Here is a 14,301-nt window from a genome sequence, read left to right on the forward strand (position 1 = left end):
TAATCTTCCTTTTTTCAGGACGATGATACATACTGGAGCAGCCTTTATCAGGAAAACCAGTAGCTAGCTATTTGGGAAAGGGGTTTTTGTCCTTGTTTAAGTGTTACTTCTTTCTAGGGAAAAAGAAGAAAGCAGGGAATTTTGAAATAGATGCAATGAGAAATAACACCACCGTTGACCAAAGTGGAAGCTGGTTTGCTTTCTAATTAAAGGACTTACTAAAATTTACACTTTCCAGTACTTCACTTGATGACTATAAGGCCTACAGCCGTGCTGGGATACTTCAGAAGGTTTTAATACAGCCAGTCAGCTGTACATATGTGTATCAGTGCATGTCATGAGATGTGGTTTGTGCACAGTATGTATTCCTCTAAATAATAAGTGAAATAAGCTTTGAAATGCACTTATTCCAGCGATTTTTCAATGTTTGCCACACAGTAGGAATCACCACATAACACGCCCACAGCTGCCTCATACTTCCATCCCACACTGACCTGTAGCCTGGCTGATTTCATCCACTCTGCAGTATGACCTAGTGGCTAGTGTTGCTAGTGCATGCATCCGTCCTGTCCTGTCTTGTCTTTTCTTTGTCTGTCTGTCTGTCCTGCAGTTTCTGTCTGTGTGTGTCTATTTGTAGATGAAGGGGCAGAGGATAAGGTGGGACCACTACACCACTGCCCAGGCCGTGGGCCTGCTGCCAGCAGGGAGTGGCGTAAACACCTGGCCCCCTCCATTTCAGTGTCTGTGCCTGATGAGGAGCCCTACAATTCGGATGAGGAGTACTATGAACACCCTTTGTTCAGCTCCGAGTGGACTGGCTCTAGTACACGTCCCAGTGCCACAGTGAAGAGCACAGAGGTCTTGCTGGGCCATGATAAAGGTGAACTGAGCATGGTCCCATTTTGTTCCTCTTCCCTTCTACCCATCTGCCATCCATTCCGTTATATGTATGCCTGGGATTCCTGCTTTCTGGGGAGGGAAACCTAGTTGTGTTTTCTCCCCACATGGAAGTAACACTCTTCCACAGTTTCTCCATCTCAAAGTGAAGCTGCAGTGTGAGCAATGAGTGCAACTTTGGGGCCAGTGAAGCAGTGGTTCCTGCTTAAATCAGGGCTCTTGGTCTACAGGCCTGGCTTATAGCAGAAGCAGAAGGAGCAGCTAGTTAAAAGAAGCATGAGCCAAGGGTTTTTTTTTGTGCCAGGGAATCACTGCTGAGAACAGTGCACCAAACAGGCCAAAAGATTGTTACTGGAGGTTGTTATCACAATGGGGGGAAAAAAATAATGTCTGTACCAAAGATAGCAGTGGAGAGTCTGGAATACGCCAGCAACAAAGGAAATCAGTTTTTACCCCAGTATGCACAGGTGACTTCAGGCAGGATAGGATCGTTTCTGATCTCCAGTTTTATGGATACACCTGGTTAACATTTTGCCAGCTGACTGCAAACAGGGAGGAACAGAAGTTTACTTTTAGGGTGTTTTTTGTTATCCCTCTTTCCATGGCCTGAGCACATCAGTGTCACAGGGGTTGCAGAGAAGTGAAATGGCTGTCAAGGAATCCAAGGGAGAATCTGTTTCAGTGATTAACAGAAACACTGATGACTTCTCCAAGACAAAATCGATCCTCTTTCAGCTCACAGCATTTGACTAACCCAATTCTGGGACACAGCAGCCAAGGTTAAAGACAGTACTGAATCCTCTACAGGTTTGTGTCTGAGGAGGATGAAGGCGTAAACCTGAAACTGCTCACTGGGTCATTTCAGGAAACCCAGAGTTGTTTAGAGTTAGCAGGGCAATATAGCCTAACACTGCAGCAGCACCAGAAAGAGATTAGTGCTAGCTGAAGATTGTTAATGCCTGAAATTAGGGGTGATAGAAGATCACGGGAGTAGCCTCACTATAGCTGGGTGCCTGTAGCTGTAATTAAAGAGCACTCCTGATTTGTTAATGCAGAGCAGCTTCCTTTTCAGTCATGTCCGTCTGCCTCTGGTGAGAGTGTAGGATCTCAGAACATCTATGAGGAAAAAGAAAAGGGAAATAACCTGAATAATCAGTGAAAAGAGAGGCATTAGGAAATTGCCCTCCTCACTTACTGCCTGTAAGCACAAGCAGTCTGACATGAAAGATCTGCTGCAGAAAGGGAGTCTGTAGGATTCTTTTGTTAAGTCAGGGACAATGTACTACTTTGGTGAGTAATTAGTTTTAATCATGTGGCATTGTGTGGAGTGGAGGTGGAGATGTATATCTCAGATTGCTCAGACTAAAGTGAGAGGCTTTCCTTATATTTTTTTTTTATTGAAAAGGAGGCACGTACGGAACTACATCAATTGGAAAAAGAAAAGTAAAGCGAGTTTTTCAAGTCAGGGCCTCTTGTACCTGAACACCAGCTGTTCTATCAGGCTGTTTTTACAGTCTGCCCATGTGTAACTATCCCTGTAACACCCAGGCATTGGTCCAGTTCTGATGCTGAATCTTCTGGCTTCTGTTAATTTAAGATACAGTAGCTAACTGTAATGACATTTGTATATGTTGTTAATAATGTGTTTACATAGTGATATTTTCTCAGCCTCGATAATGTTTGTCTTCCTTAAATCACTTTTTAAAGACCATAACTGAAGTGGGTGGTTGATTGTCTGGTTTTAACCCAGTCAATCTCAGGAGAAGACACTAGCCCTTGTAACAAAATTTGACGTTAATACCAAGAGGCTGGATATAACCACTTCCAGATTTGAAACAACTTTTTTCTAAGTCTCATGCAGCAGTGTCTTTAAGCATGAGAGACACTTTAGACCTAGGGTGGTCATCAGGTTGACTGCAGCATGGCTTCTGGTCAGCTGCTTAAGTATGTTGAAGTAAAGGTTTCCCTCTTCATCCTGGCTTCTTATCAGAAGGGATACTAATAGAGCTATATTCAGTTTGAGTAGCAATGGCAGGAATACAGTCCAGAAGGGGGACTTTACTAATCATTCTACTGCCATGGCATGAGTGAAGACAGCTCTTGATAGTACTATACTGATCCTAAGAGGCCGTAAGCTGAGTGATGTATTATAGAAATTCAGATGTTGCACTCATTGGTTTCTTTGGCTTAATTGGTGTCAGGGAGCCTGGGGTCTAGTGGGGAAACAAAGGAAAATGAAGTGTCTGTGCGTTGAATCTCATTCACATACAGAGTTAAGATGTCAGGCAGCCTACGGGAGAAACTGTTTATTAACCCGCTCAATATAGGAATCTTGGAAAAATACGGGAATTCTTGCAAAACCAATATTTATCAGCTATGTAGAAAGCTTATTAAGACTACGGAAGAGACTCAATACTTTGCCAAATCCTGAATCCATGAGATAGGTTGACTTGCTGGAATTTCGCAGTCAGTATTGCCAAGGTCACTGGAAAGAACTTAATGCTTCACACCTTCCTCCACCTCAAGTGAATGTCTTGTACTGGATTATACAGCACATTTACCTGAAAAATACCAGTGTATTTTGAGCTCATTGTTGCATTGGTGTTCTCAGGGTCATCCATCATGCAATACCATCTCCATTTGCAATCAATATTTGACGCACAGTCATCTCTGGGAGAGGCATCATACCTGTGAAAGTTTCAGCTCTCATCTTGCCGCATAAACATGCTTCTCTGGGGAAGACAGGTGTTATGTTTCTGTTTTTTGTTGTTTGTTTGTTTTTTTTCCCTGAGGAGAATTCCATTCCACAGTGAGTAAAATGGGTTGGATACAAGCAGTCCTTTGACACACTAGAATGTTCAGAGCTTAAACTGTTGTGTGAAAGCAGTCCTATTGAGCTCTGTGGTTGGTGTTTACCGTTGGTGTTGATGTCACCACCTTTTTCCATCCGCAAGAAGAAGAACCAATAGAGAGCGCGATGGCTGTGGAGGCAAAACCTGCTGCTCTTCCTGAGAAACAACTGAGGAAAGAGCACAGGCCCACTGAGCCTTTGGACCTGTGTGAGGGTCAGTCAGATCCAGGTTTGGAGGCCAAAGTGTGTTGTGAACACAAAGCACCAAGCGTGACATCCAGCAGGGAGAGTGTAACCGTTGGGGCAGAAACGCCCCTGACAGACACGTCCCCTTCCTCAGCTGAGGAAGGTGTGTCCTTCTTAGGTTTTGCATGTGTTTGCTGCCAGTGAATCCTTCTCCAGCTTTCTCCAGTGCTTTCCAAGGCTGCTTCATTTCCTGTTCTTCCCATGTATTAGTATGACTGCTCTTGTTATTATGCTTGAAGAGTGTGTAGCAGATAATATGACTGCATAGGTGCTGTGTGACAACCTGGTTTCCCACCACTGCGGCTGATTCCTGGTTTTTTTCTTTGCCATGATAAAATGCGCTTTGCAGCTGAGCTGATTCCTCTGCGTGAGCCTTTTTCCCTCATCTCAGATGTGTTTGCCAGTCACATTGCTAATCTATGTATATTTTTTTCTTTTTGGTGCAGAGATTTCATCTGCTTTGCTTTCAAAATGTGGATTTATTGACTTTGACTATGACTTAAAGAGGCTTAAACTGCAGAAATGTTTTCTTTTGCAGTGTGCAGGTTTTTTGTTTGTTTTTGTGTGTGTGTGTGTGCTTCAGTGCCTTCCGGTTTAGCTTCCCTAAAGCTGTTGCTTCTTACGTCATATCCTTGCCATTCATTGCAGTGCCCCCTCTCCTCTCCTTGATCATTGCCAGAACTCTGACTTCACGGATGTTTAACCCTGCTGGACTGCCTTAGTCAGCCAAAACCTCCATCGCTTCCACTGGGATGTTTGTCTTCATAGGGAAATTTAGGATTGGGTGCACAGGGTGAAGCTGTGATCTGCTCACCAAATATTATATTTACTACAATCAGTAGCTTTTCAGTACATAAGAACTAGACTTCAGCATTCTCCTTTTAATGGTACCTCTCTTCAGCCGGTGCAACAAGGTGTAAAAAGATAAATTGCAAGGAGTAGTGATGTACCCATTGACCACCTGGCTAAGAAATGCTGCATTTGGGAGGCTGGTGTTCTGGCTGGCCCAGCTAAAGAATATTAAATTTCTTTGGCAGTCAGAATATGTTTTGATGCCATTGGTATTGTTCATTTGCTTTGCAGGAAGAGACACAGTAGGATACATAAAGTCAGTATTTAGGTATTTAGTATCTGTGAAATGAGGATGACATCAACTCAGTGGCCATGTTTTTATACTTCATAGAGTTGGCAAGTAAGTCACGAAATGTCAAACATAAAGGAGCAAAATTACTGTATTTGTAGACCTCTGATTTTCTACCTGTAGAGTTTAGAATTACAGTTGCTTTTTTCTTACCAAATGTTGACATATCTGAATATTTAAAGAAAGACGACTACTTTGATACTTGCTGTTCTCAAAAATTCAGAACCATCAGAGCAAAAAGATGGCTCCATGGACTTTAAATCAGAGATTATAAAATTCAGAGTTGGCCTAGTGCTTGTTGTAACAAGCTTTAGAAAAAACTTTTAACAATTTTAAAAATTACTGCAGAAGGTTCTGCCACATTCTGCAGTCTCTCTCTTCATAGTTTCCATGATAGGAAAATTTCCCTATGATAGGAATCGTCATTTTCTATAGCATGTTAAAAAGAACAAGCTATTAATTATTAACACATTGTGTATAAAAAAGCACAAACAAGCAAACTGGGTGTTACTCTCTAAAAATATATTGGCAAACTGTAAGAGTAGCATTTTTAGTTTCAAATTAACTTAATTAGGGCCTGACCTATAGTCATTGAAACATGCCAAGTATTCTTTGACTTCAGTTACAGCTGAAGATGGCTGGCCATTTTGTAGACTAGACCTTCAAGATCTGGGGCTATTAATAGTCCTGTTGCTGATTTACACATATCAGTTTCATTACATCAGTGAGACTTTTGACATTTACTCTTTGGTAAATGTCAAAAGTCGATGCAATTTTAAAAACAGCCTCTTCTGACACTTGCAAAACCTTTGATGTGCATTATTTCTTTAGTTTAGGCTGCATGTAGAAGAAAAACGTACAATAGTTAGAGAAATGTAGAACTATGTATGTTTTAAATGTCACCAACACATCAAGATACTACTGATTGGACTTAATCTTGCAGGCTTTACTAACTCAGAACTAACACAAGTTACAGAGTCCAGCAAAGTGTACCAATGAAGTGAGGATTACTTGTGGTTTTACTGTTGTATGCAAACCATGAAGATGAAGAATTCCCATCAAATCATCTCATTTCAGTGGTCACATATTTATACGTGTTCAACTCACATTTTCACCATAAAACTTCATATATTGAAAGGAAACTAGGGTTCAACACTTTAAAGCAGATTTCTAGGTGGATGGCCTCACTGCATGTTTGCATCTTTCTCCCTCTCCATCATTCATACCAAGATGTTGTTGTAAGCCACATGACTGCCTGCCTCTAAGTGCTTTAAATAATTGTGTTGTAAAACCCAAACAAACTACTTCAGATTTACTTGCAGCCACGAAGATGGAATTCCGTGTCCAGGAGGGCGCACGCTCTTTCCCAGCAGAACCATTAGACACAAAGCAACAGGAATCTGGGAAAGACAGTAAGACTGGTGAGCAGCCTAAACATGATGCCTTAGTTCCACAGCCAGCAAAAACAGAGGCTATAGATAAAAAGGATTCACAGAGCAAAGACAAAGAAAAAACGCCTTCACCTCTATCAGAAAAGAACTTGGAAACTGATTCACAAGTGGAAGGAGAAGCCAGTTTTGCAGAACCTTCTGCCAAGCCTCCTGCTTCTCAAGAACAAAAGGGCTTGTCCTCTGAACTGCCTAAAGGGAGCAAAACAGAAGAAAGGACTGCAGATGTGCCCTCATCATCCAGCCAAGTTATGTCTATGAAATTTAAAGACAACCTTAAAGATGTCCAAGATTTTGCCATCAGCCATGGTGAAAGTTCTCTGTTGCTATCAGAACCCAAAGCAGAAGCAGCCAAAAGTGAACTTCCTTCAGGCCCATCTCCCACTGTACCCCAGGAGCTCCCCCTCACAGACAGTTTCACAACAAAACAGGAAGCCACTGATCAACTGTTTGCCAAAGATCTCACTAAAGATGAACAGATCCACAGAGACAGGACACTAGCTCTGCAGGAAGTCTCAGCAGTAACTGTAGATGGCTTGAAAACACCAAGCACCCAGAAAATCCCTGTGTGGGGGGAGGAAAAGGACATGACAAAGGATGAGAGTGATGAGGAAGAAAGGTATGACTTCTATGATAAAGGAGAGGCTCAGATATTAGATGATGGTAAATTTACCACAAAACCTGAAGTTAAGACACTTTTCCTCAACAAAGCAGACTTTGAAAAAGATGATGAAGCCAGAAAGTCACCTGATAGTCTCAAAGCAGAAAGAGAAATGGACCAAAGAGGGCTCCCAGAAACAGTAGACATGAAAAAGGAGGTCCAGCCAAGCACACAGGTACCCTCAACTAAGTTAAGCAATGAACTGACCCTTGAGAAAACAGCAGAGCACCCTGATACCACTCAGTTATCCAGAATAACAGAGAAAGCCCCTGAGGCAGCAAGTTTAGCTACTGACAAGACTCCTGCTCTAGAATGTTCCCAAGAGAAAGATGTTAAGAAAGACACCAAAGACGATCAAACAAGGGTTTCAGCTCCTCATCAAATGCAAGAAGAGGAGGATCAATCAGGAATGTCAAAGTATTTTGAAACCTCTGCTCTGAAAGAGGAAGCCTTCAAAGCAGATGCTCTGAAGCAAGGCAGTGATTACTATGAGCTAAGTGACACTAAAGAAAGTGGTGTGTATGAGCCTTACCAGAGAGATCGTCTAATACCTGAAGACAAAGAGGAAGAGGACGAAGAATTACAGACAGAATTTGAGAAGCAGCAGAGGGGGCCTGCTCATGAAATAGGGTACAGTACCCTGGCTCAGAGTTTTACATCAGAGAAATCTGAAGAACCAAGTTCCCCAACAGAAAGAATGTTCACTATTGACCCCAAAGTCTACGGGGATAAGAGAGAACTGCACAGTAAAAATAAAGATGACCTAACTCTGAGCAGGAGCTTAGGACTTGGGGGGAGATCTGCAATTGAACAGAGGAGTATGTCTATTAACTTGCCCATGTCCTGCCTGGATTCAATAGCTCTAGGATTTAGTTTTGGTCGTGCACATGATCTTTCTCCCCTCGCTTCAGATATTCTAACTAGCACCAGTGGAAGTATGGATGAAGGTGATGACTACTTGCCAGCTACCACACCAGCATTGGAGAAGGCCCCCTGCTTCCCCATTGATAGTAGAGAGGAAGATGAGCACATTGAAGAAGAAAAAGCAATGGCTGGAGAAAAAGTCCAGCCTGAGACCTTGGTTGAATCACCTTTCCTGGCTAAAGAATATTACAAAAATGGGACTGTCTTGGCTCCTGACTTGCCTGAAATGTTAGACTTAGCAGGGACAAGATCTAGATTAGCCTCTGTGAGCACAGATGCTGAGATGGCACGAAAGAAGTCAGTTTCTTCTGACACTGTTGTGGAAGACAGCAGCACAGCAGCCCTGCCACCTGTGACTGATGAAAACCACGTAACTCTAAAAGCTGAAAGTCAGCTAGAAGACTTGGGCTACTGTGTTTTCAATAAGTACACAGTCCCACTCCCTTCTCCAGTTCAGGACAGTGAGAATTTAACCAGTGAAACCTGTCCCTTCTACGAAGGCACAGATGAAAAACTGAGACGTGGCCTGGCTCCTGACCTGTCTTTAATAGAAGTGAAGCTGGCAGCAGCTGAAAAGTCAAAAGAATTCCTCAGTGAGAAAGACTTAGGTCAGCGTGCCACTGGTGAGGCCATACTGGCAAGGGACTTGGAGCAGGAGAAAAAAGACAAGCTGGATACTGTACTAGAAAAAGGTGAAGATCAAGTTGACTCCAAAGAGATCTGTCCTGTTAAAGGTGCAGAGCCAGAGAAGTCAAGGCCTGAGACAATCATAGAAGTGAAAGAAGAAAGGGTGGCTAATAAAGTTCATGTAACTGGTGATTACTTGTATGACAGACTGTCAACTTCAGGGAGAGCATTAGAAAAGGATGCTGTTTCTTTGTTGATGGAGAAGGAGGAGAAGACTCTTAGTGTTGTTCCTGAATTAGCTGAGATAGAAGCTCCGATCAAACCAGATTACAATGCTATAAAGCACGATATGGAAGTGGCTGCAAGGAGAGCTGACCAAGAATATCGGAGTCAGTTAGATATTAAGATCAGTGGTACTGTTTCTCTCCCTTCAGGGAAGGACGAAGCCTCTGTTAAAAGAGCAGAGCCTGAACCCAGAGACACTCAACAGAAAGATAAGAGCATTTTGTCCAGAGAAGCGAAGGATGCAGATGTACTTTCCAAAATCGAGCCTAGTTATGGGAAGGACAGCACCAAACTGTCTGAAACAGAAATTAAGGAAAAAGTAACTAAGCCTGATCTGGTACATCAAGAGGCAGTTGATAAAGAGGAATCTTATGAATCCAGCGGAGAGCATGATCAAGCCCAGGAAAGCTTGAATGGGGAATCCTTGAAACCAGAGGATATCAAAGCAGAACCTCCCAAACCTCCCGAAACTAGGGAGGAGACACCTGCACAGTTACCAGCAAAGGAGCCTTCTATGGAGCTCCTCCTTCCACAAGCTGAACCTCTTCAAGAAGAGCCTGCTGAGATTCAGATGGAGAGCATACCACAGCCTGCAGAAGGAACTGAAAAGATTCCTGATACAGCTGTGAAACCTATGGACATGAAAAACCTGCTGCCATGTGAAGTGACAGCTGGGGCCACAAAAGGTGAAGAACGTGAGGAAGAAATGGTAGAAGTAGGAAAAGAAGAGGATAAACAGAATCTTATATCAGAGATGCCCCCAGAAATAGATGTGGGGAAACCCACTGCTGAAGAAATGCTAGCCAAGGGTAGCCCCGAAGCACTGCCTGAACTGAAGGGCATTATTGAGTCAGTGGTGACAGTAGAGGATGACTTTATCACCGTGGTGCAGACAACAGTTGATGAGGGTGAATCTGCTTCTCACAGCGTGCGCTTTGCTGCCACTCAGCAGGAAGACATTGAAACAGGGGACTCCCAGGCTGAAGAGGAGCTGGAGGTTGAGGAAGTGGCTGACATTCAAGTTGAGCCCAAGGAGGGCTCCCCAGAAGCTCCTGCCTCACCCCAGAGAGAAGAAATCTTGCTCACCAACTACAAGACAGAGACATGTGATGATTACAAAGATGAAACAACAATCGATGACTCCATCATGGACACAGACAGTCTCTGGGCAGATACTCAAGGTGTGCATTATCCTTTCTGTTTTGTCTGTTAAATACTTTTGTTTCAAAATCATAATGATAAGAAAGCAAAATTATTATAGTTGCAATAGTAATCTCAGCATGTTTCAGAGAAATAGTAGCTGCCCTTTTTATTAATACATCAACTCTGTCTTCAACTATTTTTTCCCAGCTCCACCACAGTATTGTTAACTCTTGTTACTAATCTTTTGTTTGTTGTTATAATTTGCTCTGATCCTACAGATGATGATAGGAGCATCATGACTGAACAGTTAGAGACTGTTCCTAAAGAGGAGAAGGCAGAGAGAGAATTGCGAAGATCATCTCTCGATAAGCATAAAAAAGAGAAACCTTTTAAAACTGGGAGAGGCAGGATTTCTACTCCTGAAAGGAAAATAGCTAAAAAGGAACCTAGCACACTCTCCAGGGATGAAGTGAGAAGGAAAAAAGGTTCATTTAATACTCCCTCTTACCATTTTTTAAACTTTTATTTCCTTAATTATTTATTTGTTACTATTGTACAGTACTATCCAGTTACTCTGCTGTAGATGATGTGCACCTTAACAATATTAATGGTAGCGCTTTTTAATGAGACTTTGTGCAACTGTGTGAAAAGCCATGTGCAAGGCTCACTGCTCCACCGGTCCTGTTTTAATTTGTAGGCATCCCCACTGGTCACTGGGTGACCCAGAGCTGGGGTTTATGCACCAGTGCTCCCCGTCTTCTGCCTTTGCATTCGTTCACCCCAGTAGAAGCGACGCATCGGGTTGGAGTTGTGGAGCAGTGGGCCTACCACTTGATGTGTTGTCATATGAAACTATTTGCTGGTTTTTTTCCTGATTGTGTGTTTCTGTGTTTTCTTGTCCATAGCAGTGTATAAGAAAGCTGAACTTGCTAAAAAAACTGAAGTTCAGGCCCACTCTCCTTCCAGGAAAATCATTTTAAAACCTGCTATCAAATATACTAGACCAACTCATCTCTCCTGTGTTAAACGGAAGCAGACAGGTGACTGCATTCTGTTCAGTTATGCAATGTGGCTGGCAAACATAGACATTTTACTTTGTTGTTGTTGTTTGTTTTTTTGTAAATCTCATGGCTATAGCAGCTTCTCTTATTTATTTATTTTTTCCTCCAGGAATATCGATCTTCACAAATAGTATTGCTTTTTTAGTACTTTGTGTCATTTTTCTTTTCTTTTTTTCTTTCTTTCTTTCTTTCTTTCCTGGTATTTGTTTATTTATTTCATGGAGGCCATGATCATTTATGCTTGTCATTGCTTGGGCCTCTAAGTGCTGTGGTTGTAACTTGGCATCGTGCTTACAGTAGTGTGGTGTTGTAGGAATCTCCGCTCATCATTTTGTTCCTTTTTTCTTTTTTTTAATTATGCCTTTTTTTTTTCCTGGTGGCAAAATGTTGACAGCTAAACCATGGTGTGCATTTCCATTATTTTGCTTTTCTACTCTCGTGCATAATAAGAAGTGTTTCAGACTTGCATTGTGTTGGTTGATGTTACCTGCATTGACACTTCCCAATCTGTCACTGATGTTTATGCTATACAGTCGAAATCCACAGGGGGAAACCAGCCACATACAGCATGAAGCTGAGAGAGAAGAAATCTGGCCTGGCACTGCGAATGCTTTCCAAGCAAAACTCTTAATATTTGCTAGAGGAAGATTGAAGGATGAAACAAATTATTCCTGTTACATCTTGATAGGTGTATCATTATTTAGAGGACCAAAAAGAACACTTTTCAGCATTTTCATCATACTACGTGTTACTACTGTGAGTTCAGGGTGGAAAGAAGAACATCTTGACTTTTCTGGTGATCTTGGGGAAAAAAAATTGCAACAAGAGGCGAGGTTTTCTGTCATATACCATAACCACATGCTCGCGCTGCGGCAGTTCAGGAGTGAAACTAGGGCTGTTGAGAGAAGAGCCATGCACAGCTCTGCAGAACTACATAGCCTCTTCTCATGGCTTAGAAATTCAGAACAGGATTTATTACCCATCCTGTACTTATACACTGCAGTGCTCAAAGTGTTCCTGAGAAGTCTCCCTCATCTGGTTTTGCACCAGTGAGTCACTTCTATTCTAAAATTAGGCCAGTCTCGGTATGGAGATGAAAATACAGTAAAAGGATAGTTATGCCAGGGTAGCTTTAATATCATGCCTCAACTGTATGAAGTGTGTGTTGTCTCCCAGTTTGTATTTCATGAGGACAATGGAACTAAATACTTGGTCCCATCACCTTGCTTCTGTAAGGGAATCTGGTACTTTTACTTCCCCACTCACAAGAGAAGGAGCCAGGAAAAGGCTTATCCTGGTCCCTCTGTGTTGCATGATGGCTCCTTCTCAGTTCACAGCCTCTGGGCTGTCCTAATTGGCACTCTGAACCAGAACTATTCAACAGTGAGGGCTTTTCAAAAAAGAAGGAAGACAACTCATCTTGCTATCTCTTGCTTTTTGGTGAAGCATAACTTGGTCAGCTCAGAAGTTACAACCCATAATTCACATCTTCTTTCTAAAGACTGAGGGGGTTCAATAAGTGGTGGAAACGGGGCAAAAAAGTATTGGCTTTGTAGTGTCCTCAACTTGGCCTACACTTCTACAGCCAAGTGGCCAGTGCTGTCTTTCCCTCAGGTACTGCTACTAACTCCTCTGGACTCTTCTGGTCATAGACTCACATAAGGAAACCTGCCCCACAGCCTTAAATGCTGCTGCCTGGCAACTGGCTGAGCGTTTTCTCTCTCATTCCGATACGTAGCAAAGCAGATGTATTAGTCAAAGTGAAAAAGTGTAATACAGAAACAACCTCCCAGTACATTTAAATCCTGAGATGGAGAACAACCAAAATGATGGGCCCAGATTGATCATAACATTTTCAGTAATGCAGGTTGAACTTTGAGGTTTAGGCTTTAAAGCAGGGTAGTGAGAACCACACCAGAAAGTGTACAAAAATATCTTTTACAATGTTTTTCCATACTTAGTGTTGATGGAAAACTCATAGTATCCCTTATTTTCTTCTCCCTCATCTTTTTATACTCACTGATGGAACTTGAGGGGAGGCCATGAGAAAGAGTGCAGTGCTGTGTGATATCCTAGGAGTGTAGGTGGCCATATGTTAACCTACATACCCCGGAGCCGAAACCTGTCATCCAGCTCTTTCCAGGATCTGGAATTTAGAGGGATATTTCTCTCCCATTTTCCTTTCATGTAAAATACAGCACTATTTCTTGAAGCCAGTTTTGACTGTCAGTGTGTCCTATTTGGAACAGTTTTGTCAGCCTTAGTGATACCTTAGTGGAGCCCCACCTAAAGTCCCTCACCAGTGTAGTCTATTCCACTTTGAGTGTATTGCAGTCAGTTAAAAGCTTCATGTTGCATTTACTGTGACTTAAAATTAAACATGCCTCGTTATAAGACACAAGTATCTATCAAAAAAGTCTTTTTTTTTTTTGTAGAGGCCTGGGAAATTACATCTTTTCCCCATTTTCCCTCAATACTGGAAGAAAAAATCCCATTTTACTGGTAAGCATTGGCAGTTCCATATCCACAAAGGAGGGACTGCTTTTTAAGAGACTCATCCTTGCCATTTGACAAATAAACTGCACGGCCAACCTTGAGGAAAGAGTTGTGAAGCCTTTGCCTTGACTGGAATATTTCCATGAATGATACCCCAAGCTGACTGGTGTTTGTCACTGGCTGTGAGACACCACTGCAGTTGTGCCATCAGAGAAGTGTTTATGGTGGTAAGGCCAGGACAAGTACCTGGCTATGAGTGGGAGTCACTACGTGGTATGCCTCTCATCCTTGTGTTCAATTCTGGGGTCACCCCCTGAAGTAAAACGTATTTGTTGTGGGTTTAAAACGGCAGCAGAGCCTATAGGTATCTTTTGTTCAGATGGAGAAGTTGTGGTGTGTTCAGGTAAGTCAGCACAAGCCACACAGCTGTTCTTTCCACTTCATAATGGTGGCAGGTTAGGGTTCAATACTAAGGGAATTAAGGAAGGAAGAAAAGTTGTTTGTGGTTGTTTAGAAGAGAT

The 14,301-nt window shown here is 42.4% G+C and overlaps 1 protein-coding gene across 18 annotated transcripts in view; it reads left to right on the forward strand.

Moving 5' to 3' along the window:
• The window catches only part of MAP2 (microtubule associated protein 2), a 225,961-nt gene that overhangs the window by 184,572 nt on the left and 27,088 nt on the right, over nucleotides 1-14,301 (forward strand). For 10 of the 18 annotated variants that reach the window (XM_051623956.1, XM_051623970.1, XM_051623954.1 and 7 more), the window contains 3 exons: nucleotides 6,446-10,261; nucleotides 10,502-10,708; nucleotides 11,129-11,263. The exons of 4 other annotated variants lie outside the window; for them this stretch is intronic. In XM_051623956.1, coding sequence (XP_051479916.1) covers nucleotides 6,446-10,261; nucleotides 10,502-10,708; nucleotides 11,129-11,263 — 4,158 coding nt within the window. The remainder of the gene's footprint in view (nucleotides 1-6,445; nucleotides 10,262-10,501; nucleotides 10,709-11,128; nucleotides 11,264-14,301) is intronic. 4 more of the 18 variants (XM_051623961.1, XM_051623971.1, XM_051623972.1 and 1 more) reach the window with 2 other exon arrangements.

The sequence above is a fragment of the Apus apus genome, chromosome 6, assembly GCF_020740795.1.
Source record: "Apus apus isolate bApuApu2 chromosome 6, bApuApu2.pri.cur, whole genome shotgun sequence".
In the NCBI taxonomy this organism is placed as follows: Eukaryota; Metazoa; Chordata; class Aves; order Apodiformes; family Apodidae; genus Apus; species Apus apus.